Source organism: Lissotriton helveticus, chromosome 2_1 (assembly GCF_964261635.1).
Source record: "Lissotriton helveticus chromosome 2_1, aLisHel1.1, whole genome shotgun sequence".
In the NCBI taxonomy this organism is placed as follows: Eukaryota; Metazoa; Chordata; class Amphibia; order Caudata; family Salamandridae; genus Lissotriton; species Lissotriton helveticus.
Window position 1 is genome coordinate 1,757,696,713 of NC_136059.1, and position 23,212 is coordinate 1,757,719,924.

Sequence of the window (23,212 nt, forward strand, 5' to 3'; positions counted from 1 at the left end):
GCAGTTAAACGTAACCAGGATAGTACATACCCTCGTCCATATATAGTTATTTTTGGGAACTTTTTATTAAGACAGGCGGTCGCACTTAAAGCTCGACCCAATACACTGTGGAGTCTGTTACTTTTTTTGCTAGACCAGATCTCTGCAAAATTACTATGGATAGGCGCTGGCAGCTCCGTCAGTCAATTGATCCACTAAAGGCTCTTGGGGTCCAAGTGTTTTTGCAAGAACCGGCACGCCTGAAGGTCTTCAAAGATGGACGCTCTTACTTTTTCAATGATGAACATGAGGTTTAATTGGCCATTGCTAATTGGCAAATGCAAGCTGCTCAGAAGTCCCAAAAATGATACTTATGTTTTTTTAGTGACTTGATAACTAGTGTTCTTGGATTAGTTTAATGATACTGTTTATCTTCTGCTTCTGCTTTCTTTTTCTACTGGGGTGTGTGCTTGGGTGTGTGGTGGCTACCCATTGGGGTGGCTCTGGAGGACTGCCCATTTAGTGGCAGCTGGTTAAAGGGAGGAGTCCTCCTTCAAGTAACAGGGAGGGGGTGTGGCTCTCTAGGGTCTCTCGGTCAGAGGGAGGTCTGGATGGGGTGTGGGGGTGGAGGGGCAAAAATTTAAAAATAGACATCACTGGGGTAAAATGTAGTTATCACAAGAGTTCATTAATAAGCTATCAGGCTTTGTCTTCTTTATTTTTTTTAACAAAGTCCGGGTCACTGGGGGCAGGTTAATGTCACCTACCATACGTTACATACACCGACGGACTGGCAGGTATAAGCATGGCTTAGGCAATGTAACCAGAAGGGCATTGGTAAAGGCTTTATTAAATAGCTATTATGGATCCTATGAAGCTGGCCCAGGTTAAAGAATCTCAGTCAATATGTTTCCTTTCATCTCTATTGTATAACGTTTCAGCTTCCCTCCAATTTACCATTGCAAGCAAAGCGTATTCTTATGCTGGTGGCACAGGTCTATTCTAGGACATGAATCTAGTCCACTAGTTTTTTGTATGATTACATACTCCTAATCCTCAATATAATGAGGAGGGAGCAACTTATCTCCTTCATCATAATCAGTACCTTGAGGGGCATTGGGTTCTTTTTGCACGGCATCCGAATCAGAATCAAAAATAGCTTGCATTCTCTGCTGATACCAGCATAAGGGCAAGGGCATTGAGCTAGAATCTGGCTGTAGAACTACCAGTTGATCTTTTGTAATTTCATAGCCTGACATAGGCCTGGATGTGGGTGATATTGGTTTAGGGTCTGAGATCGGTGTCGAACCGGATCATCAATTGCACTGATGGAGTTAGTGTTGGCACTAGTACAGAAGGAACCAGCATGGACCTAGGTGCCAGCATACAAGTTAACACTAGAGTCAGTAAGGGACCAGTAGTGGGTCCAGCGGAGCCAGATCGTGCTGGGGCAGATCAGCTGGTAGAAGTGTGACTTGAGACCCCTGTGACTTAATGCAGCCTGAAGACACACACAAGTGACCAAGATTTGCACCAAAATCAGCAGCATGGCTTCTTTGAAGGCTGCTATTTGTTGTAGGGTCGATGACAGATTATGTAATTTGTGACACACAGGACCAACTGAGGTAACGGTTTAGAGTCAGGAGACATTGGAGGAGTGTGATCTTTCCTTGACACCCTTGTACCTTCTCCCTAGACATCAAGTGGTGGGATGGGGGTCAAGTCCTGGTTGGATTTCTTGTGCTTGTATCTATACTTCCACCTGGACATACCGCAATACTTCGTACAGCAAGTGAATTTGTCACAAGACAGAGACCAGGCTCACATTGAGAGTGGAAACTATGCTTCAATAACAGTCACTTATTGGATTCAGTGACAAAATTTAGCATCTCGGTCCCAGCCAGCGAGTGGTGCTCGCGCGCGCACTCAAAAGAATTTAAGTTTTGCAGCAGGCACAGAGTGGGGCCGCTGCTCTCTCCCGAGGCCAGGGAAGGGCGAAGGCGGGACATGCACCCGCCTTAGAAAGACGCACGCAAAGGCCATTAGCGGGTGATGGGGAAAAAAAGCACATGCACGAGTGTGTGGTCGGAGTTTATAGTCTAAACTAGAAGCTTCGCAGAGCACCACATCCGCGCTGGCTCAGGCGAGACCTAAAAATGACCGATGAAAGAAAATATTCGAAAAGAAAAATATTAGCAACCACATTACCTTACAAATTAATAGTAAAACAACATATGAGAACATAGTAATAAGCGCTAGCTATGCAAATTAATGATAAAAAATACCACCTTAATAAGTTATCCAGACGAGGAGCCCTTGTGGAGGGATAGGTGCATCACCATAGAAATAGCACACATAGGGGTTTGGACTAAGGGGGAGAAAAAGATTGTGGTCGAAGACGGAAGCTAATGGTGTACAACTGAGAAACCAAAAGGACACAAATATGTGAACAGAAGCTCTCAATGTTGTCTTAAAAGGGCAAAATGAGAAGAATATACAAGGAGAAAAAGAGACATTGGACCTCCAAAGTATTGAAATTGTTTATTTGATCTTTATAATCTATTACGTTAAAAACTAACCAGTCCCGCAGATTGATAACAAGTGGAAATAGAAAACAAACTTAGGAAAAGCAATACCGGATTGAAAATGTTGCACTTCAATGGATTTTTAAAAAAAGAAGTATGTTGCATGAGGAGATACTGATGTATTAAATTAAAAAGTGATGTAACAATTTACAGAAAATACCTTAAAAATAAATGCTAAAAATATTTAAGCATATCCTCAATGAAAAACAGTAGCAACAATAAAACTTCAGTAAAGTTAACTAGGTCCCTACCAGTAGACTACACCTCTCCAAGTGTCCAAGAGTTTGAGTGACCCTAGTGGATTAACTAGGACAGTAATAAAGAGAAGTAAAAAAATGCTCCAAGGTGGATTAGGGTGAGCTCCAAGGACCTTGGATAAAATATGAAAAAGCTATAAAACTAAAAATGCACCAATGCAGGGGATCTTTGACACAATTCACAGGAGTCGCCAGTCAACTGGGGAGAACAGGGAGAAGGGCTCAGAAGTCTCAGTGGGAAACTTTGAAGACTTCCTTAGATTAAGCAGCCGAAGACTGCAAGCATTGCCTTTATGTCTTGATAACAATATGAGAACTCAGATGCATTCAGAGGAGGTCGACCATATGTGTAAAACACATGGGTTATACTTTGCTCCATATTTCTGTGTAACAAAATATTTGTATAGCATAAAAAATACAATATATATAATAGCATTCTTATGAAGTCTGCTACTTCTTGCAGACCCGAACACAGAGGGGTTTCCAAACATAGAAGTCAGCACAGAGGTTTGTAGATTGACCCTAACATGCAAATCCCTGCGTAAGCTTTCGGTGGACACTGGGAGCTCTCCATCAGCAGCATTTTCAGCCCTACAAGAGATTCAAGTTATGTCTCCAGCATATTGAGTATAGCTTTTAACATCTCACCAACTCATTCTGCCCTTTGAAGTTCCCAATGTAGCCCTACTACAATTAAATAAGGAATTAAAACCCAGGTGTACAAAGAATGGATTCGGTTAAAGAGGACACAAATTGCGCATAGACTTTTAACAAATCCATTCTGTTTTTATGACCCGCTATATGTACTAATAGGTTGTTTTGCAAAAATATGATTCGTAGTGATTTGCAAATAGACCTACTTCATGAATATTAATGAGGTAGGTCGCAAATTGCAAACCACTATGAATTGCAGCTATCACAGGGATGGTGGCCAACTGACGTCAGCAGACCTCCAGGTCTGTGACTGCTTTTAACCAAAGCAATTAACCCCTTCCATGCTGCCGTCGGCCATTGGCTGACGGCAGCACTACCTCGCTGGTGCTGCCGTCAGCCAATGGCCGACGCGGCCGCACCCGTTTTTAAAACGGCCGCACTGCCGCAAAAATGCGGAAGCAGCCAACGGGTTAAAGAAAAAAAGGCTTTCCTTAAAGGAAAATGGAATGTGTTTAACAAAAAAAAACAAATGAAAAGTTCATGTAAAATATTTTAATAGACAGAGGTCCCCAAGACCAATGTCTACAGCTAATAAATATTAGTCAACATTGAAAAAGGGGAAGGGGTAATTTGGGGACTGTGGGACTTGGCCCTTTCCCCAGAAATTTTTCGTTTTTTACCCCTTTTAATTTAGAATGCCCCTATTGTAACAACAATGTATAGGCCTTGTGTAGTGAGGAAAGCCCTGTGTACTGTGAAACTGATGTTAAGATGCAGGTGTCTTATACCCCTAACATGGCTGCCACTGACCACTGCTGCGGCAGCGGGGTTAGTGGGCGCATTCTAGTGTGCTAGGGCCTGGCTGGAACCCTCCAAACAATGTATCAACTTAGCCTGCCAGCCTGCCCACAGGTAGAATGGTGGAACCTCCTAGAACCCCCTGGAACCTTCTGGAACAGGTGAGGTGACACCAACTGCCACTGCCAACTGTCAACTGGCACTGTTTAAGGAAAGGAAGGAAAACTTTCCTGTCAGAGTGACTGAGGGGAAGACCTGGGGAAGAACCTACGCAGGAGGATAGGCAGTGAGGGTCAGGGCAGGGTCTTATGATGCTGGAAATGACAGGGCCTAGAGTGCTGCTTTACAAGTATTGAGGTATCCTGTACCCCCCCCCCACTGACCTAACCCCGCGGAAGGGAACCCCCAGGGACCACTTGAGGGGATTGGCTGAGGAGATCTAACACCAGCCACCAACTTAACCCCCTTCAAGGAAACAAGAAACCAAAGGGCGCAAGAAACATCACGCCAACAAGAAACTAAGCTTCTATTTACAAGGGCGCAAGAAACATCACGCCAAGAAGAAACTAAGCCTCTATTTACAAGGGCGCAAGAAACCTAAAGCGCTAAGAAGAAATTAAATCATCACAGGACTTTTGAAGAAGCAAACAGGTATTGGCGCGGTACTGACCCTGCGTTTCCTGATGTCACCTGGGATCTCCCTTGCTAACCTGCTACTGGGGTGTCACCTGTCCTGTATATCTAGCGCTGCCCTTGCTGACCCTGTGAAGAGCGCTGAAGTAATGGAGGGGGTTGCTGCCTTCTGAAGCGCTATATTTGCCTGAACTGCAGCACCCTGAACTGAATGTTATTAGACCTGCTGGTCTTGCCCCCACCTCGTGTGGGCCAAAGCGCTATAGCCCTGCACCCTGCTGTCTGTGAAGCGCTAGAATCCTGGGCGTGATTCCTGCCTGAAGCGCTATATTCTGTGGTGCCCTTCAGCAGCGCTACCTGGAATGAACTGTCTGCCGAGCGCTACCTCTGCTGTGAATTGCCTGCTATATCGTAGCGCTGTGAATCCTGAAAAGCGCTATCCCCCTGAAGCGCTGTGTCACCAAGAACTTCTGTGGCTCTAGAAGTTGCTGCCTTCTGAAGCGCTGACTCCCTGCTCCCACAACGCTCCTTTGCTGTCCCTGTGAAGAGTGCTGAGGTACTGAAGGGGGTTGCTGCCTTGTGAAGTGCTGTACCTGCAGGGTGCTATTATCTAAACCTGATTGCCTACTGAAGCACTGTCCCCAGCATTGCCTGTGGCCAAGCGCTGTCATGTGAGGAACTGAGGTAGTGCCCAGGGAAGTGCTGTAATTTCACTCCAAGCGCTTTCTTGAATGTCCCATAGAAGCGCTGTAATTGTGCCTCCAAGCGCTCTCTTGTAGGCCCCAGAGAAACGCTGTATTTTTTACCTTAAGTGCCCACCTGTTGGCCCCTATGTGCCTCTAGTGACGTGGAGGCCATTAAGTTACTGTTTATGCCTGAGGACAGGCTTGCCATTCATTAACTGTTTGGGCCCTGGTTCCGGTGTAGGCCTAAAGACATACTGAGTTCACCTGCGATGGCTTAGCCCTGCATAGGGGAGTCCAAGGCATAGTAAAATGCTCATTGAGAATGCTTTACTGAATTGCTTATTGAAATGTTCACCTTAATTAACAGAAATGTTTTACTAGTCTAAAGCAAGGCCTGTGCTTGCTTAATGAGATGTTGCTCTCTAGCAATGAGTAATGTTCTATTTATAAGTTACTTAATGAAATGCCTATGCCGGATTCCTTCCCTGTAATGTTTACTCCTGATTAGGGGGATGTTACCTATGATTGGGGAAGAGTTTTGAAGTGGTTATTCCTGCTTGGAACCAGGATTATTCTGAACTATAGAAGTTTTATTACGCCCCTGCCCCAGTGTTATAACCTCTACTTATTTACAGGATTACTCTTGGGTGCTGAAAGGTTTATGCCTGCTTAATGTAGGAATTAGAATGTTGATCCTGGCCTGGGGGTGGAAACGCCAACAGCTGCATAATGAACTGTGTCTGCTGACTAATGAAACATTTATTCATGTTGGTTGAAAGGTGGAGCACATGCCCACAGTTATGGAGTGAGGTGCTCCTTGCTTTAAAGAAATGTTTACATTTACTAAAAGGCTTTACATGCATAAACCAAGTCTTCTAAGCTCAGGCTTGCCTGTTAAAAATGGTTATCTCTGCCTTGAGGAGTTGTTAACTGTTGATTGCTGAGTAGGGGAACGTTATTGCTATAAGGATATAGTTACACTGCCTAATGAGATGTTTTATCCGCAGTGGCGTGTTTTTATTCCTGCCATAGGAGTTTCATTCCTGCCTAAGGAAATGGTTAATGAAATGCTTTACCCTCAGTGAAGTGTTTTACTTCTGCTAAACTGATTATCTCTATTGCAGGAAATGTTTTACCTGTAAGCTCCTGATTAATAGGGGGAAGGCCCTGCCTGTTCAGGCATCAGGTAATAGGATGGTGTGTGATGCCTAAAGAATTACTTTATGCCTAATGAAAGGTGTTGACCTCATTTGAGGCAATGTTTACTCCTGCCCAGGGAAGGGTCTCATACCCCTGCTATAACAGAGATCTACTTACACCTGCTCAATGTAGGGATTTCTACTTCCCTGATGGAATGTTGGTTTAGCCCTGATACAGTTAAACCTGCACAAGGGGATGGTTACCTAGTTTGCAATGTTTTCTCCTAGTTAGTGCTGGCTAATGCAATGGTTAGCTGGGCCCAATGAGAAGTTCTCCCAAAGGGATGCCCAACCTTGTTATATGGAATAATTATTCTTAATGAAATGTTTAATTCCTATTACAGGAGGAGAGTTACGTCCACATACTTTTGTGGCAAATGAAATGTTTCATATTTAAGGAAATGTTTGAACTACACTTAACGAATTGTTTATTCCTACAGCGGGGAGATGTTTCTGTTATGGAACTGTCCCTTTGTTTACCTGAGGAAATGGATATTGATGCTTAATGCAGTGTTGTTCTTATGACTTTGAGATGTATTCATTTCAGGTACTGACCAAGAAGCAAGGCGTAGGTCGGGCCTGTGTCCCACTAAAAATGTATTTAACTATTTATTGATCCAATATTTAATATTTATTGCAGAACGGATATTTATTCATCCAATATTGATTGCAAGTCTCGAGACACATGTATTTTAAATGAATTTATGATTTCCCTGATCCTGCTCTATCTATCTGATTATTTATCTTAATACAAATCACTTGTTTTCATACAAGCTCTGGAGTGGAGTCATTTATTGCGTGCCCAGGTTTCTGTCTCAGTGTGAGTGTGTGCTGCATGATCGCTTAACACATGTGCTTTCGGATGCCTACCCGCTCGTGCCATGCTACCCTAGGGGACTGGTGACCCCAGTTCCAACAGGGACCCCTTCCTGTTTGCGAATGGCTTATCACCTCTTCTGAGAAGGTGGTAAAATATAGATTTTTTGCTACCTGATTTTGGTCGCAAAACCTTAATCCAACCCATATCAAGTCTGTATTTGGAAAGGATGGCCTGAACACTCCCTTTTCAAATAACGATTCAGTATTTGGTTGCAAACACAAACTGCAATTCAGTGAAATGGTATCGAATAGCAATTTGGGTTTCATACATACAAAAAAGCCTTTTTGTGGTCGTAATTGACCAGATTCTGAGAATTGGACCTTTGGTGAAGGCAAAAATGCTTCATACATTTGGCCCACACTACCTTATTATTGAGACAGTCTCTTGCATTGAAGGATAGATTGTGAGAAGTTGTTCACTTTGCTTACCCAACTCACTGGAGGAAACACTGTTGAAAGTGTAATGGCAAAGAATGCAGCAAAGTAATATTTACCTTCAAGGATCTTCAGAAGTTTCTTCTCAGACACCAGCTCCAATTGTTCTAAGCAAAGCCTCTTAATTTCTTCTATAGAGCAGGTCTAAGAATAAATACACAAGACACAATTGAACAGTTAATCACTATGACCAGTGGCAACCCATGCAAAATAAAGGAAAGATCTTTCACTTCTAGCAAGGTGCAAAAAGTTCCTCTGCTGAGGATTTATAATGTATCCCACTAGCCAAAGTGGGAGACTGGAAATCTCTAAATGTCATCATAGTGTGGCAGAGTATGCTATGAATGCCCTTAGCCACTGCAAGGTGAACCAACTAGAATAAACAATGTCCTAGACTACTGAAAATACACGAAGAATAAACTACTCATCAGAACTAACATGATTGCACGGATGTGCAATTTTTCTCAAAGGAATAGTATTTCCTTAGCAGATTCTATATCTGTGAAAGATTTCCCCAGCAAAACCGAATAAATAAAGTTGAAGCGATTATGAAACCCCCGTCTAAATGCAAAGCACGTATTGAACATTTGCTGAACCACGTCCCTGTCAAACATTGCCTCTGCTTGAGCATCAGGCTCAAAATAATGATGCTTTGCCAAAATGTGCAAAGAGGAAAAAGGGGTCTTCATGGGATTACCCCTTAGAAAGCTGTAGCAGCTATCTTTTTGTGGAGTGGGCAATTATTTGTTTTGTTTGTTGCCTTATAGCATGCATATGTGCTGGTCACTATTGAACTAGGAACCTCATATACAAAGTTTTTTAATGGTCACAAACCCTCAGATTTGGTAAATATGAGGTTCTGCAACAGCTAAACACTTTTTGTAATGTACTAAATCCAAATAACGATTCAGAAAAGATTTTCAGAAGTGTTAAATGGCTTGCGTAAACATTAAGGAATAGCTATCAATCAATCAGACACTTATATAGCGCTACAGATCACCTGTGGGGGTCTCAAGGCGTTGGAGAAGCTAGCTGCTGGGCGGTGGCTTGTTCATTCGAACATCCAGGTCTTGAGTTCTTTCCTGAATCGATGGTGCGGTTCAGAGGTGCAGGGGGAGGTTGTTCCATGCCTTGGCCACCAGGGGTGAGAAGGAGTGTCCTCCACCGCTATTTGGAAGGGACGTGTCAAGGGTGTCCCTTTCAAGTACTGATTCTGTTATGATCTACAATGATGTTTTGTGGCCGCAAGCCGGCTTACCAAACATTTCTTTTTTACCACCAATTTAAAATCCAAAATTGATGGTAAACCATTCGCAAACAGGAAATGTCCTCAGGTGACCTCTTTACCCTTGAGAATGTGGACAAAAACGGCGTTTAGGAGTAGGCAGTGGTCTATATTTAAAAGCAATCACAGACATGGTGGTCTGCTAACCCCACCAGGTCACCAACGGTGATTCATTCAACATCAATTTGTACTTGATATGTAATGGCTCAACACCGTCTTGGGGTCAAGAATATGAACAGTTTTTTCCATATATGAAAAGTTTGGAGGTTAAAATGCGCTAACAAGTGGATACAGACTTCAGACTGTTGTAGGTTAAAAGCAAATAAAAGCCCTTATTCTCTGTGCCAAATATTTATTTGTGAAAATAGTAGAAGGTGGCTCACACACTCTTCTAGCCCATGTGATCTATGCAAAATTCTAAGGTTAGTAGCAAGAACCTGAAGGTGCAACTATATGAGGTTCAAACATATGACCCAATTACTACTACTAAGAATTAATATTAGTAAAAATAGCAATAATAATACAAATATTCACGACTTTTTCCTAAAACGTGCCTGCTTCACAAGCTGTGCCAATGTATCAGTGATCAAAATAACAGGTGTTAGTATTAGGCCACTCTATTTACTTAATGTATCAGTCAGAGAAAGATGAAGGGCTAAGCAGCAAACATTCTTCTTTAAGATAACTCTGATAACCTTGGACCACTCTAAGAAACAATGGCCAGATCTGTTAACTAGTCTGGATGCTGAAATCACTGTGTCCTGAAAACTCTATAATTAACCCATCATAGCCACATATATATACCAAGAAAAGGAAGATGCTATTGCTTGAAGACTGGCTTTTGCTAAAAAAAGAGAGGCAGTCTTTCTTACACATGGAACTTTTCTACTATGAGGATGGATGTGCAGCTATGCAATGCCTATCATTGGATTCTTGCCTTAAGTACTCAATGAATTCCACAGAACGTATAGGGGATCTCTTGGTAAAAAGTAGAAAAGAATATAAGTGACATTTATAAAGCGCATGGCTACCCATGGGCATCCCAGCCCTAAGAATGAAAGAAGCTTCTGAGACCTACCCGGGGAAGAGTTAGGTTTTCAACAACTTGCGAAAGGTCATATGGTTAGTTTCTTTCCGCAGCTGAAGAGGAAGAGAGTTCCAAAGCTTGGCGGCGTTACAGGAGAAAAGCCGACCTCCGCTTCTGGCTTTTTTGATCCTTAGGACAAAAGCCAGGTGCAGTTCATCCGATCATAAAGGCCTATTAGGTTGATATAATTTGACTAAAGGAGAGATGATCTTGGGTCCCTTCCCTCCAAGCAATTTGTGGGTAATACAGAGAGCTTTAAAATGGACTCTCTCCCGAATGGGCAACCAATGTAAAGCTTTCATTGCAGGTTTGGCTGACTGTCGATAGCGTGTTCCCATAAGGGTTCTTGCTGCGCAGTTCTGAATCATTTGAAGCTTGGAAAGTACTGCCCCTGGAGCACCCAGGTAGAGTGCATTGTTGAAGTCCAAGCGAGATAGAATAAGCGCTTGCACTACAATTTTCCTGGCTTGGAAAGGAAGTAGAGGAAGTACTTTACGTAGCATTCTGAGCATGCCAAAGCAGGCAGCGACTACCTTCCTGGCTTGGACTTTAAGTGTGAGATCTGAGTCCAGCGAGAACCCCAAACTCTTTATATTTGATTTGGGAACGGATGCTGGTCCCATTATGGTCGGTCACATCTCAATTAGTCTAAATAGTGATGGGTTACCAAGAAGCATAAGCTCTGTCTTCTCTGCGTTCTATTTAGGATAGGAATAGTTCATCCATTTAGCCACTTCTTCGAGGCAGGTATGGAGGCGGGATGTAGATGAGTCAGGATGGTTGAGCGAAACCACTAGTTGAGTATCATCAGCATATGTTACGATGTTCACTCCATAAGGCTGTATGATCTCTGCCAGTGAAGCCATATAGGCATTAAAAAGCGTTGGGCTCAAAGAAGAGCCCTGTGAAACTCCAAACAAAAGGGGCCAGGGCTTAGAAGTGGTTTTGTCCTCAAATACCTGAAAGGATCGCCCCTCCAGGAATTACCTTAGCCAAGTTAACGCTGTTCCAGGCACACCCAAGTTTCTGAGAAGGTCAATCAAGATACAGTGGTTTACCGTATCGGAGGCCGCGCTCAAGTCCAGAAGGATCATAGCAGATGATCCTCCAGAGTCGAGAATTTTTCTTGATTCTTCTAAGACAGCTAAGAGCGCTGTCTCTGTGCCATGACCAGGACGAAATCCTGTTTGGGTTGGGTGGAGGAGATGGTTGGATTCTAAATAGGCAGAGAGTGTAATATGTACATATTTCTCTAAGATTTTGTTAATGCCCGGGAGGAGGGAAATCGGACGATAGTTGGACAAGCAGTCAGGGTCTAAATTAGGTTTCTTCAAAAGAGCGCTCACCATGGCTTTCTTCCAGGAGGGGGGACCACTCCGGATGAGATGAAAGAATTAACCAGGTCTAGAATGACCAGGCCAATTGTCGTTGTTGCTTGATTAAGAATTCTAAGTGGGGCGGGGTCATTAGGCGATCCGCTTTTTACTCTACCGGCGGTCGCTAACAGACAGTTATAGTCCATTATAGGAAAGGCTGTTAAGACATGTTTCCTTATCCTCTGTATAAGACTTATCATAGCAGATAAGATTAAGGTCTTCAATGGGAGAGAAGGATCCATAGATATTCTTGATTTTATTGTGGAAAAATGTCGCCATTTCATTGCAACGTAGATCTGAGATGGCAGGAGGATCAGGGAGAGAGGGAACATTTGTTAATTTTTTGACAATTTGTAAGGTTTCATGGGAGGAATTAGCAGAAGAAGCTAGTGGATAGTTTGGGTATTTCTAATTTCATGCTTCTTGTCTGGGAGAAAATACCTTCTCCAGCCTCTCTCTGTCTTTTTACAAATTTGTTTCAATTCTGGGAGCTTTGGGGTATACCAAGCAGCTTTATTAGGTCCTTTATGCAGCTTGATTGTTGTTTTAGGAAGGACTGAATCTAAAGAATTATTAATCCAATTGCCAAATTTCTCATTGGCCACTATTGGATCAGGGTCAAAAGCAGGCATGGATCTGTCCAAAGTTGATATCCAAGTATCTAGAGGAAGTTTTGACCAACATCTGGACTTAGTTTGTACTAGTCGAGTTGGGGGAGTAGTTTGTAGACGTCCTTTTAGATGTGTTGCTGACGGTACTTCATGAGTGAGCTGTAAAGCTGCGATATCTGAGGTCAATTCAGTTGTACTAGTCGAGTTGGGGGAGTAGTTTGAATAGGAGACCAAGAGAAGGGGATGAGGGAGTGATCCGACCAAGGGATAGGTATTATCCCATGACAAGATAGCTCCTTCAGACCTGAAAAAATAGGGTCTAGTAGATGTCCTTTTAGATGTGCTGTGACGGTACTTTCTGAGTGAGCTGTAAAGCTGCGAGATCGGAGGTCAATTCAGTTGCATGTTTGGAGGTTGTATCATCGAAATGAATATTAAAATCTCCAAGAATGAGAAAATTAGAAGTGGAACTTGCTAATTTGGAGACCGAATCTATAAGTGAGTTAACGAATTGGCCTATCGGTGCCGGGGGCCGATAGATCAAGATCCCTGAGAGGGTTAATGTGGATTTGAATCCGATTTCAAAAGTGAACGTTTTCGCAGTTTAGAAGGGGGCTCCCCAGGATTCTGGAAATGAGATGATTCTTTAAAATAATGGCAATTCCGCCCCCTTTACCATTAGTTCGGTCTAACCTCTGTATTATATAACCAGGGGAAGAGCTTGAACTATATCGGAATCAGCGGCTGTATTTAGCCAGGTTTCCGTAAGGAACAGAGCATCCGGGCTTTCCTCCGTAAGAAGTAATGATACTTCCTCAGCATGTTTTGGTAGGGAACGACAGTTTAATAGAAATAACTTAAAAACTTTGTTCGGTTTAGCTCCAAGTAGGTTAGTAGAGCTAGGATCCTGGAAATGATAGTGACAGTGCTCACATTTATAACTCCAACAATCAGGGGCGATAGAGAGAAGACAAGCTGAATCTGGGGTTGAATTCAGAAGTTTAAGTTGATTAGAGCTATACTGAAATTTTTCTGATGGAAAAAGGGCAGGGGTTCCAGCCCCTGGTCCCCAATGTGCGCGTCCGCTGCGTGGTCGCGTCTTTGGGCTTAATATAGCCCTGTTAAGCTCAGCGACTAGAGCGCTGACATCTAAGATGGCGGCCAAGTAATGTGGACAGCAAGTTTCCCCCGTCAATTCCCCACACAGTGCAAAAAAGCAATTTGTGCAACAGTGCAATTTGAGCTAGCAGGTAATGATTTTAAAATTCAGTAGTAAGCTTTCTTAAAAACAGTTCTATTAAAATTGCGATCTTTCTATCCAAAAAACGCTGCACTCGGGCAGAAGTAACTCAGGCAGCTTCTATCACCCATAGTGTCCTTCCTGTATTGGGAATAAAAACTAGATTTGGTCTGGAACTGCTTTATATTATTCAGTTGCACGAGTACAGTTACATCTGAACTAAGCTCACTCTAAAATGGGTGTAACTATGGCTAACAGCTTTGTGAAAATACTGGGAACAGACGTTAGTTAGTCCAAACGACAGTTGCCTGAATGGAAAATGCTTCCCCGCACTGATAAAGTCCAGAGGGTTATATTGCAATCAGTTGATTAAAATAATAAATGGCCATTGTGCAAATCTAAGGACCCAAAAAGACAAACAGATCCTGTTTGTTAAAGGCGCACTGTGCACTTACCCCTTAGGTGCTTATCTATTATCTGATTCCAAAATAACCATACTCAAAATTGTAAATCTATGTCATCATCATTAACATGTACAAAACCAACAAGACAGAAACAAAAAGTGTAAAACAGTCTCTCATTAGTTCTTCTTATTCTTTTCTTTTATTCTTTTTTCATTTTTCAAATCATGTTGCTGATTATCTTCAGTATCATTCTTGGTTCATTACTTCATGAATCCTTCACATATACACTTGCTTCCCAATGCATTTCGGTACAGTTTACCTTCATCAGGGGAATGCTGTAGTAAATACACAATAAATACTATATATCTTCTCCCTACTGTTTTTAGGGATTGCCCACACCAGACTCGTGTTGAAACGGTATAATCGTGATTGGTTCATGTAAAAGTGAATCAAAAAAGTCTTAGCCAATCCCCTGGTCATGCTCCGTAAGTTTTATATACAAATGTGTCTAGTGCCCATCTGTGCTTAAGAACCGCACAACGTGCATCAATAAGCCATGCCTCACTAACCTGTGTAAAAAAGTTTAAAGATTCCTATAACAACACAACAATGAAAACATAATGAGGCTCCACCTTCTCTAAGTTGCCACGTGTAATCTTACAAATACATTCAGAAAAAAACTCTTTCTACCTTGATCGTTGTCGGGACCATATGCACTTGCACTATCTTGTGACGCTGCTCGTTACTCACAGTCGTCGTAAATGGCATGCACTGAAAAAAACACACATCACTATAACACAACTATTTCTCGATGACCCTATACTTTCCTCGTGATATTCAAGTTTCTATGTGTCCACCATACCTTATAGTTCAATCTTTATATTCCAAACGCTGTTCTTTAAAACTGCCCGTACTCCCGATCTTACTGCCGATAAACGCGCTAAACTCGCTGTTGTGATTTTCATTGGCGTGTGACGCGTGTGGTGATTGCTATAGAAAACAGACTACCATGATTATCCAAACTGATTTTCAGCCGCCATCTTAACCTAGTGTTTCTATCTGTTCTACCTTAATGTTGTTCCCTTGCTGTACCCATTCTTCTAATGCCAGCTTCTGTGTGCAAATGACAACTAACGAATAAAAATGTGAAAAATTGTGAAAAAAATATATATGTGAATACTGGAGAATACTGGTGTGCCGTTTCCTGTAATATGTTGTGCTATAATAACAGAACGTCCTGGTATGTTTCCAAGATACCTATTACTCATGTGACCTAAATTGTCATTATGTGTTTTATATCCACCAATGTGACTATTGATTCACTTTTGCACAATAATATTTTGACCACAAACTATATATATCATTAAAATACTATATACACCTTACCGATCAATATGTTATTCCGCACTTATGTTGTTAGTCAAATGCTGTAACAAAAAACAAATAATTTCAATTTTGTCATTCAGTCCACAAGGTTCCAACGTATTGAGATACTGTATCCAAAACGTTTCTCTTTGCGATAAGTATCTATTAACATCAATATGATCTTTTTCCTCAATTTTTTCTAACACTGTGTACCGTAATTGCGGAATAGTGTGTTGTCTCTCCTTCCAATGTACCGCTCAATTGGATTTGGAATTCTGTGTTCTGATCAAACTTTTGTGCTCGGTCACTCGAGTCTTAATCTTTCTAGTGGTTTTCCCCACATACACTAGCCCACACGGGCATTTAATTGCATATACTACCATATTTGAGTTGACCACTGCGCCCACCACGGCCTGGTCGCCCCCACACCCCCTGCCTGCTCCTCCTTACCTGCTGCCAGTAGCCTGACGCCAGAAGCCGAGCCTACGCCTCAGCCGCCACAGGGCCGCCCCAGCGGCCGCAGGGCCGCCAGCCGAGCCCCCAGCTTTTCCCGCCGTCTCAGACTCGAACCCGCCCCCCCGCCTGCCAATTGGTCCCCGCGCTACCCGCCTCCCAGCGGACCCTCCCTCCCGGCTTCCTTCCTATGACGCCCCCAGAGCGACCATGCAGCGGACGCGCGCAGCGGGAGCACCGATTGAGCGCCGAAGGTGCGCCAAAGGTAAGCCCGTCTGCGCCTGTCCGCGCCTGGACCGCGCCCAGTGCCAGGACCCCTGGCCCCCGCAGACCCCAGCCCGCCCGCCGGACGTACGACGTCGCCACCCTCAGCGCACTCAACACCGGCCGAATCCCGGGATGCTACCGAGCCACCTCGAGACGAACCCACGGACCCTTCAGCTGTCACGCCTGCAAGTTCTCCTGCATCCGGACCTGCCCCGCACCAGCACCCGCCAAGCCGAACACCAACAGCAACCACCTCAAGTGCATCCTACTCAACACCCGCTCCGTCCACAGACACACCATCGAACTCTGGAACCTCCTCGACACCACAACTCCTGACGTCGCCTTCCTCACGGAAACCTGGATGAACGACTCCTCAGCGCCCGACATCGCCATCGCCATCGCCATCTCAGAGGGCTACAAGATCACCCGAAGAGACCGCGGCAATCAGACTGGAGGAGGCATCGCCATCATCCACAGGGACACCATCCGCATCACGACCAACACCGACGACACCCTGACAACCGCCGAACACCTGCACTTCCAGATCCACACGGACCCCAAGACCACCCTCAGAGGCACCCTCATCTACCGACCCCCGAGACCACGCACACAATTCAGAGAAGACATCGCCGACTTCATCAGCCCGCACGCCCTCTGCTCCGCTGACTACATCCTCCTGGGGGACATCAACTTCCACCTGGAGAACAACAACGACCGCAACACCGCCACCCTGCTTGACAACCTCGCCAACCTAGGACTCAAGCAGCTGGTGACCACCCCCACCCACCTCGCCGGACACACACTCGACGCTGTCTTCTCTTCCAGCAAGGACATCGCCTTCAGCCACGCCACCGGGCTCCCCTGGACGGACCACAGCTGCGTCCACTTCACCTTCAGAAGATCCACGACCCACCACCACCAGCAACAGGTTGCTCGAAGAAACTGGAACAAGATCACAGCAGACCAGCTCGCCGCTTCCCTGAGCCAGCACCCTCCCGCCAGCTCAGCGAACCCCAGCCAGGCCGCCGACAACCTCACGAAATGGATCAGCAACTGCGCAGACGACCTCGCCCCACTGAGGACCCCGCCTAGCAGACCCGGCAGCAAGAAGGCCCCATGGTTCACCGACGAACTCAAGAGCTCCAAGAAGAACTGCCGAGCCCTCGAGAAGGCCTGGAGAAGAGAGCCAACACCGGACAACATGACCACCCTCAAGCACGCCACCCGGAAGCACCATCAACTGATCCGCGCCACCAAGAAAACAGCATACAAGGATCGGCTGGACAACAACGCACACAACTGCAAGGAACTCTTCAACATCGTGAAAGAGCTCTCCAACCCCAACGCCGGAAACAACGACATCACCCCTTCGCAAGACCTCTGCAACTCCCTCGCCTCCTACTTCCACAACAAGATCGCGGACATACACAACAGCTTCAGCACTCAACCGACGCACGCCACGACCGAACCACGGCCCCCCACCACCACCCTCCACGCCTGGACCCCGATCAGCACCGAAGACACCGTCTGCACGATGAACTCTATCCACTCTGGATCTCCGACCGACCCCTGCCCCCACCACGCCTTCAACAAGGCCGACGCTGTCATCGCACCCCACCTGCGTGACATCATCAACACCTCCTTCGACACTGCCACCTTCCCTGAGAGCTGGAAGCACGCCGAACTCAGCGCTCTACTAAAGAAACCAACAGCGGACCCCACCGAACTCAAGAATTACCGCCCCATCTCGCTCCTCCCGTTCCCAGCCAAAGTCATCGAGAAGACCGTCAACAAGCAGCTGGCCGCCTTCCTCGAGACGAATGGATCCCTCGACCCCTCACTGTCTGGCTTCCGAGCCAACCACAGCACCGAGACCGCCCTCATCGCTGCCACCGATGACATCCGGGCCCTGCTGGACAACGGTGAAACAGCGGCCCTCATCCTCCTAGACCTCTCCGCGGCATTCGACACTGTCTGCCACCGCACCCTAGTGCAACGCCTCAGCAACATCGGAATCCAGGAGAAGGCACTGGAGTGGATCATCTCCTTCCTCGCTGGAAGGACACAGAGAGTCCGCCTACCACCGTTCAGATCTGCAGCCACGGAGGTCATCTGCGGCGTTCCTCAGGGCTCCTCGCTCAGCCCCACCCTCTTCAACGTCTACATGAGCCCCCTTGCGGCCATCGCACGCCAACACAACCTCAACATCATCTCCTACGCCGACGAAACCCAGCTGATCCTCTCCCTGACCAACGACCCCGCCGCCGCCAGAACCAACCTCCATGAAGGGATGAAAGACGTAGCCGAGTGGATGACGACCAGCCGCCTGAAACTGAACTCAGACAAGACGGAAGTCCTCATCCTGGGTTCCACGCCCTCCGCCTGGGACGACTCCTGGTGGCCCCCCGCCCTGGGCACCGCACCCAAACCGACAGACCACGCACGCAACCTGGGCTTCATCCTGGAATCCTCCCTCTCCATGACCAGACAAGTCAACGCCGTCTCCACGTCCTGTTTCAACATCCTGCGCATGCTACGGAAGATCTTCCGGTGAATCCCCACCGAGACCAGGAAGACGGTCACCCAGGCCCTCGTCACCAGCCGACTGGACTACGGCAACGCCCTCTACGCCGGAACCACCGCCAAGCTCCAGAAGAGACTCCAGCGGATCCAGAACGCCTCAGCCAGACTCATCCTCGACATCCCCCGACGCAGCCACATCTCCGGACATCTGAGAGACCTGCACTGGCTCCCCGTCAACAAGAGAATCACCTTCCGTCTCCTCACCCACGCACACAAAGCCCTACACAACCAAGGCCCAGGATACCTCAACAGCCGCCTCAACGTCTACGCTCCCAAACGCCACCTCCGATCGACCAACCACGCCCTCGCCGCCGTCCCCCGCATCCGAAGAGCGAGAACAGGAGGAAGGTCCTTCTCCTACCTGGCCGCCAAGACCTGGAACACCCTCCCGACCGACCTTCGCCTGACCCAAGACCACCTCTCCTTCAGGAAGAAGCTCAAGACCTGGCTGTTCGAGCAGTAGCGGTACCCCCCCCCAAGCGCCTTGGTACCCTCCGGGTGAGTAGTGCGCTCTATAAATGCCTTGATTGATTGATTGAATCTGTAGTGTGTCTTAATTTTATGTGTTTGCCTGTGTGTGGGTGTGTGATCACATCCCCTACAATAACATTCCCACAATTACTGCAGTTGTGACACTTGATCATGCCTTTGTGGTTGGGTTGGACACCCTTCCCTCCACCCCGTTTGAATATTTCTTTTAAATTTCTGGATATTGTATGTGCGAACATAGGTTTGCCTGTGAATACTTGACTAAAATCTGCCTCCTGTTCAATGATTTCCCATCTTTTCAAGATGCTTCTTTTGATAGCTCTTGTTGCCGTGGAATACTTTATCACAAACACTTCTCTCTTTAATGGCGTTTTATTTTAGTTTTCCTCAATAAATCTGCTCTGGAAACCTGACATGCTTTCTCTTTTTCTGAAGTTAAAATCTCACTTGGATATCCCCTATCTTTGTAGGCTTGTGTCAAGACCTCCATCTCCTGGAGTCCTTGCTTTTCCTCTGAACAAATCCTACGTGCTCTCAAAAATTGAGAAAAAGGTAAATGGTTTTTTAATGTCGGGGTGTGAAAACTCTGATAATGCAACGCATTATTTCTGTCGGTGGGCTTTTTATACACTCTTGTGGTCAGTGTATTTTCTTGCTTCTCCATGAGTATGTCCAGATAGTTCATCTCTGTGGCATGAATATAAAAAGTAACTTTAATGTGATCATGACACTGGTTTAAATTGTGTAATTCTGACTCCAATTGATTTCTGGGACCATTCCACACAACTAGAATATCGTCTATAAACCTCACATATAATTTCAAGTGGTTAGACCATTCTGGATTTTGTAATATGTGTGTATTTTCAAAACGAGCCATTAACATATTTGCTAGCGTTGGTGCTCCAATAAAACCCATAGAGGTTCCTGTTCTCTGCAAGTAAAACCTATCCTGCCATGTGAAATACCCATGGTATAGGCAAAAGTGTAAAAGCTCAAGCAAAAAAATATTAGTGCACTCATCGTAGTCATGTTTTAGTAACATCCACTCCACTGCCTCTGTACCTTCCTCATGTGGGATAGAAGTGTATAGTGCTGAAATGTCAATTGTACATAACCATATTTCATCTACTGCCGCTATGGTCACCTGATTCAATTTCTTTAAACAGTCTGTTGTATCTTGAATGTAAGTGGTCCATTGTTGGACCAATGGTTGTAAAAAATGATCAAGATACTTTCCTAACGGCTCATGTACTGACCCACATCCTGCCACTATGGGACGGAATGGGGGATCTGTAGGGTCTTTGTGCATTTTTGGAACCATATATATATATGGGGTCTTTTTGGATGTGATACTGTTAGAAATTTATAAACCTGTTCAGTGATCCATCCCATGTTCTTGGCTTTACTCAAAATCTGTTCAATGATTGTCTGAAAACGGGGGGTGGGGTCTGCGTCCAAAAGTATATAAGTGTTTGTATCAGAAACGTGCTGTTCTACCTTCATGTCATAATATTGTCTGTTGAGGACCACTAGGGCTCCCCCTTTGTCTGCTGGTACTATTTTTATGGTGTCATTCGTAGCTAACTGGTTCAGTGTAACCCTCTTAATTTTAGTCAAATTCTGTTTCTGCGTAAAAACCTGTGGCATACTGGATAAATCCTTCTTTACTAAGGTCTCAAACAAGTCCAACGACTTGTGTGAAAATGGCGCCAAGAAGGTGCTCTTTGGTCTAAATTTGTGTTCCGCCCTCTGCTCTGTTTCAGTTGTCTGTATTTGACCTCCTGTGGTATGAAAAAAACACCTCAGTCTTAGTTTCCTCATAAATTTGAAGAGAGATACTTCTGTCTTTAGCGCATTGGTTTTGTAAGTCGGGACAAACGACATTCCTTTGTTTAGCACCGCTACTTCCTTCAAGCTTAATCTGTAATCAGAAATGTTCATAACTAATTCCTCTTGTTTCTTGGTTTTCTGACCTGTTGTTGTCTGGTGGGTGATTTGTAGTACGGCCTGCCTCTAAAAAAGCCTGTTTTGGGGTTGCTCCCCCCTGTCCATCTGTTTCTACCATAGTAACCACTGTGCTACTAACGGGTGTCCTAGATGGTAATGTGTCCTGTTCTGTTGCTATACTCTCCTCCGATGTCGATGCGTTAGGTTTCTTGAATGTATTTGTAAGATTACACGTGGCAACTTAGAGAAAGTGGAGCCTCATTAGGTTTTCATTGTTGTGTTGTTATAGGAATCTTGAAACTTTTTTACACAGGTTAGTGAGGCATGGCTTATTGATACACGTTGTGTGGTTCTTAAGCACAGATGGGCACTAGACACATTTGTATATAAAACTCACGGAGCATGACCAGGGGATTGGCTAAGACTTTTTTGATTCACTTTTACATGAACCAATCACGATTATACCGTTACAACACCAGGCTGGTGTCTCTGGTGTGGGAAATCCCTAAAAACAGTAAGGAGAAGATATATAGTGTTTATTGTGTATTTACTACAGCATTCCCCCGATGAAGGTAAACTGTACCGAAATGCATTGGGAAGCAAGTGTATATGTGAAGGATTCATGAAGTAATGAATCAAGAATGATACTGAAGATAATCAGCAACATGATTTGAAAAATGAAAAAAGAATAAAAGAAGAGAATAAGAAGAACTAATGAGAGACTGTTTTACACTTTTTGTTTCTGTCTTGTTGGTTTTGTACATGTTAATGATGATGACATAGATTTACAATTTTGAGTATGGTTATTTTGGAATCAGATAATAGATAAGCACCTAAGGGGCAAGTGCACAGTGCGCCTTTAACAAACAGGATCTGTTTGTCTTTTTGTATCATGTTATAACTGACAGGAGCCAGTCAGTTTTCAAAGGCAGCACCAATAATTAAAATAGAAGAATTTGCAGAAGAGTGTGGATATATAACAAAAAAAGAGGAGTGTGCGGATTATTCATAGTTCATATAGGCAAATCTAAGGACGCCATCCTTTACCAGTTCTTGAAAAGAACCAAACCCACTTTAAAACGATCACTTAAAAATCAATTTTTTAAAAAACCTGTTGAAAACCCGAAATCTAAAACTGCCTCCGGTTTGTTATTTAAGCAAATAAAACAGAGTATGGTGCTTGTATGTGTTCTAGTGTATTTTTTGTACAATTTGTTCTACTACTTTAATTAATAAATCAAGAGACTATTCTACTGGCTCTTCTAATCCATATATTCCAAACTGTGAGCAGAACATGTAGTAGCTTACCTACGACATAATGAAATCAATTACACAATGTACACAGCCGCGATCTGCAGTGCCTCGGTAGATGGATCTCAAAAGCTAACCAACAAGCAAGACACAAAAAAGATAGTTCTCCTGTGTCAGCTCTTATCCCATTCAAATATTAACAGTTGGCATAAAAGTGTCTTGTGATAGCTAGCTGAGGGTTAAGATGCGATAAGTTGCTGAGTTCCCCTTACAGCTTCTCCGGATTGATTAACACAGAACATCTCGACTAAGGCTTCCTGTTTTCCGTTTTTATGGATTTTTACAGATAAATACAGACAGAAAACAATGTGTTTTCTGTCTGCATTTATTTTTAAGAGTGGATAAATACAGGAAATTATGCTTTTTATTCTTCTTTTTTTAGTTCAAAATATTTTATTGAATTTTGTTTATATACAACTACTAAAGACAATACATAAAACATTACTGTATAGCAAATATAGCTAAATAACAATTCATATATTAACCAAAGTCAGTAAAAAATTACAATAGGTAATAATATATTACAAGATCATAATATACATAAAGGGGAGAAGGAGGGAGGGAGGGGACAAATAGAACAACTAATGCATAAGATATAAACAGAGCTACTATATTTCATAATAAGAATAGTCAGGTATAGTTAAAATCGTCACTGGAGCCATAAGAGGACCACGTAGACGTGATGACGT

At 44.3% G+C, this 23,212-nt stretch overlaps 1 protein-coding gene across 3 annotated transcripts in view; it reads right to left on the reverse strand.

Moving 5' to 3' along the window:
• CAAP1 (caspase activity and apoptosis inhibitor 1) overlaps positions 1 to 23,212 on the reverse strand; it is a 247,472-nt gene that overhangs the window by 129,983 nt on the left and 94,277 nt on the right. For all 3 annotated transcript variants that reach the window (XM_078676708.1, XM_078676706.1, XM_078676707.1), the window contains exon 4: positions 8,165 to 8,249. In XM_078676708.1, coding sequence (XP_078532834.1) covers positions 8,165 to 8,249 — 85 coding nt within the window. The remainder of the gene's footprint in view (positions 1 to 8,164; positions 8,250 to 23,212) is intronic.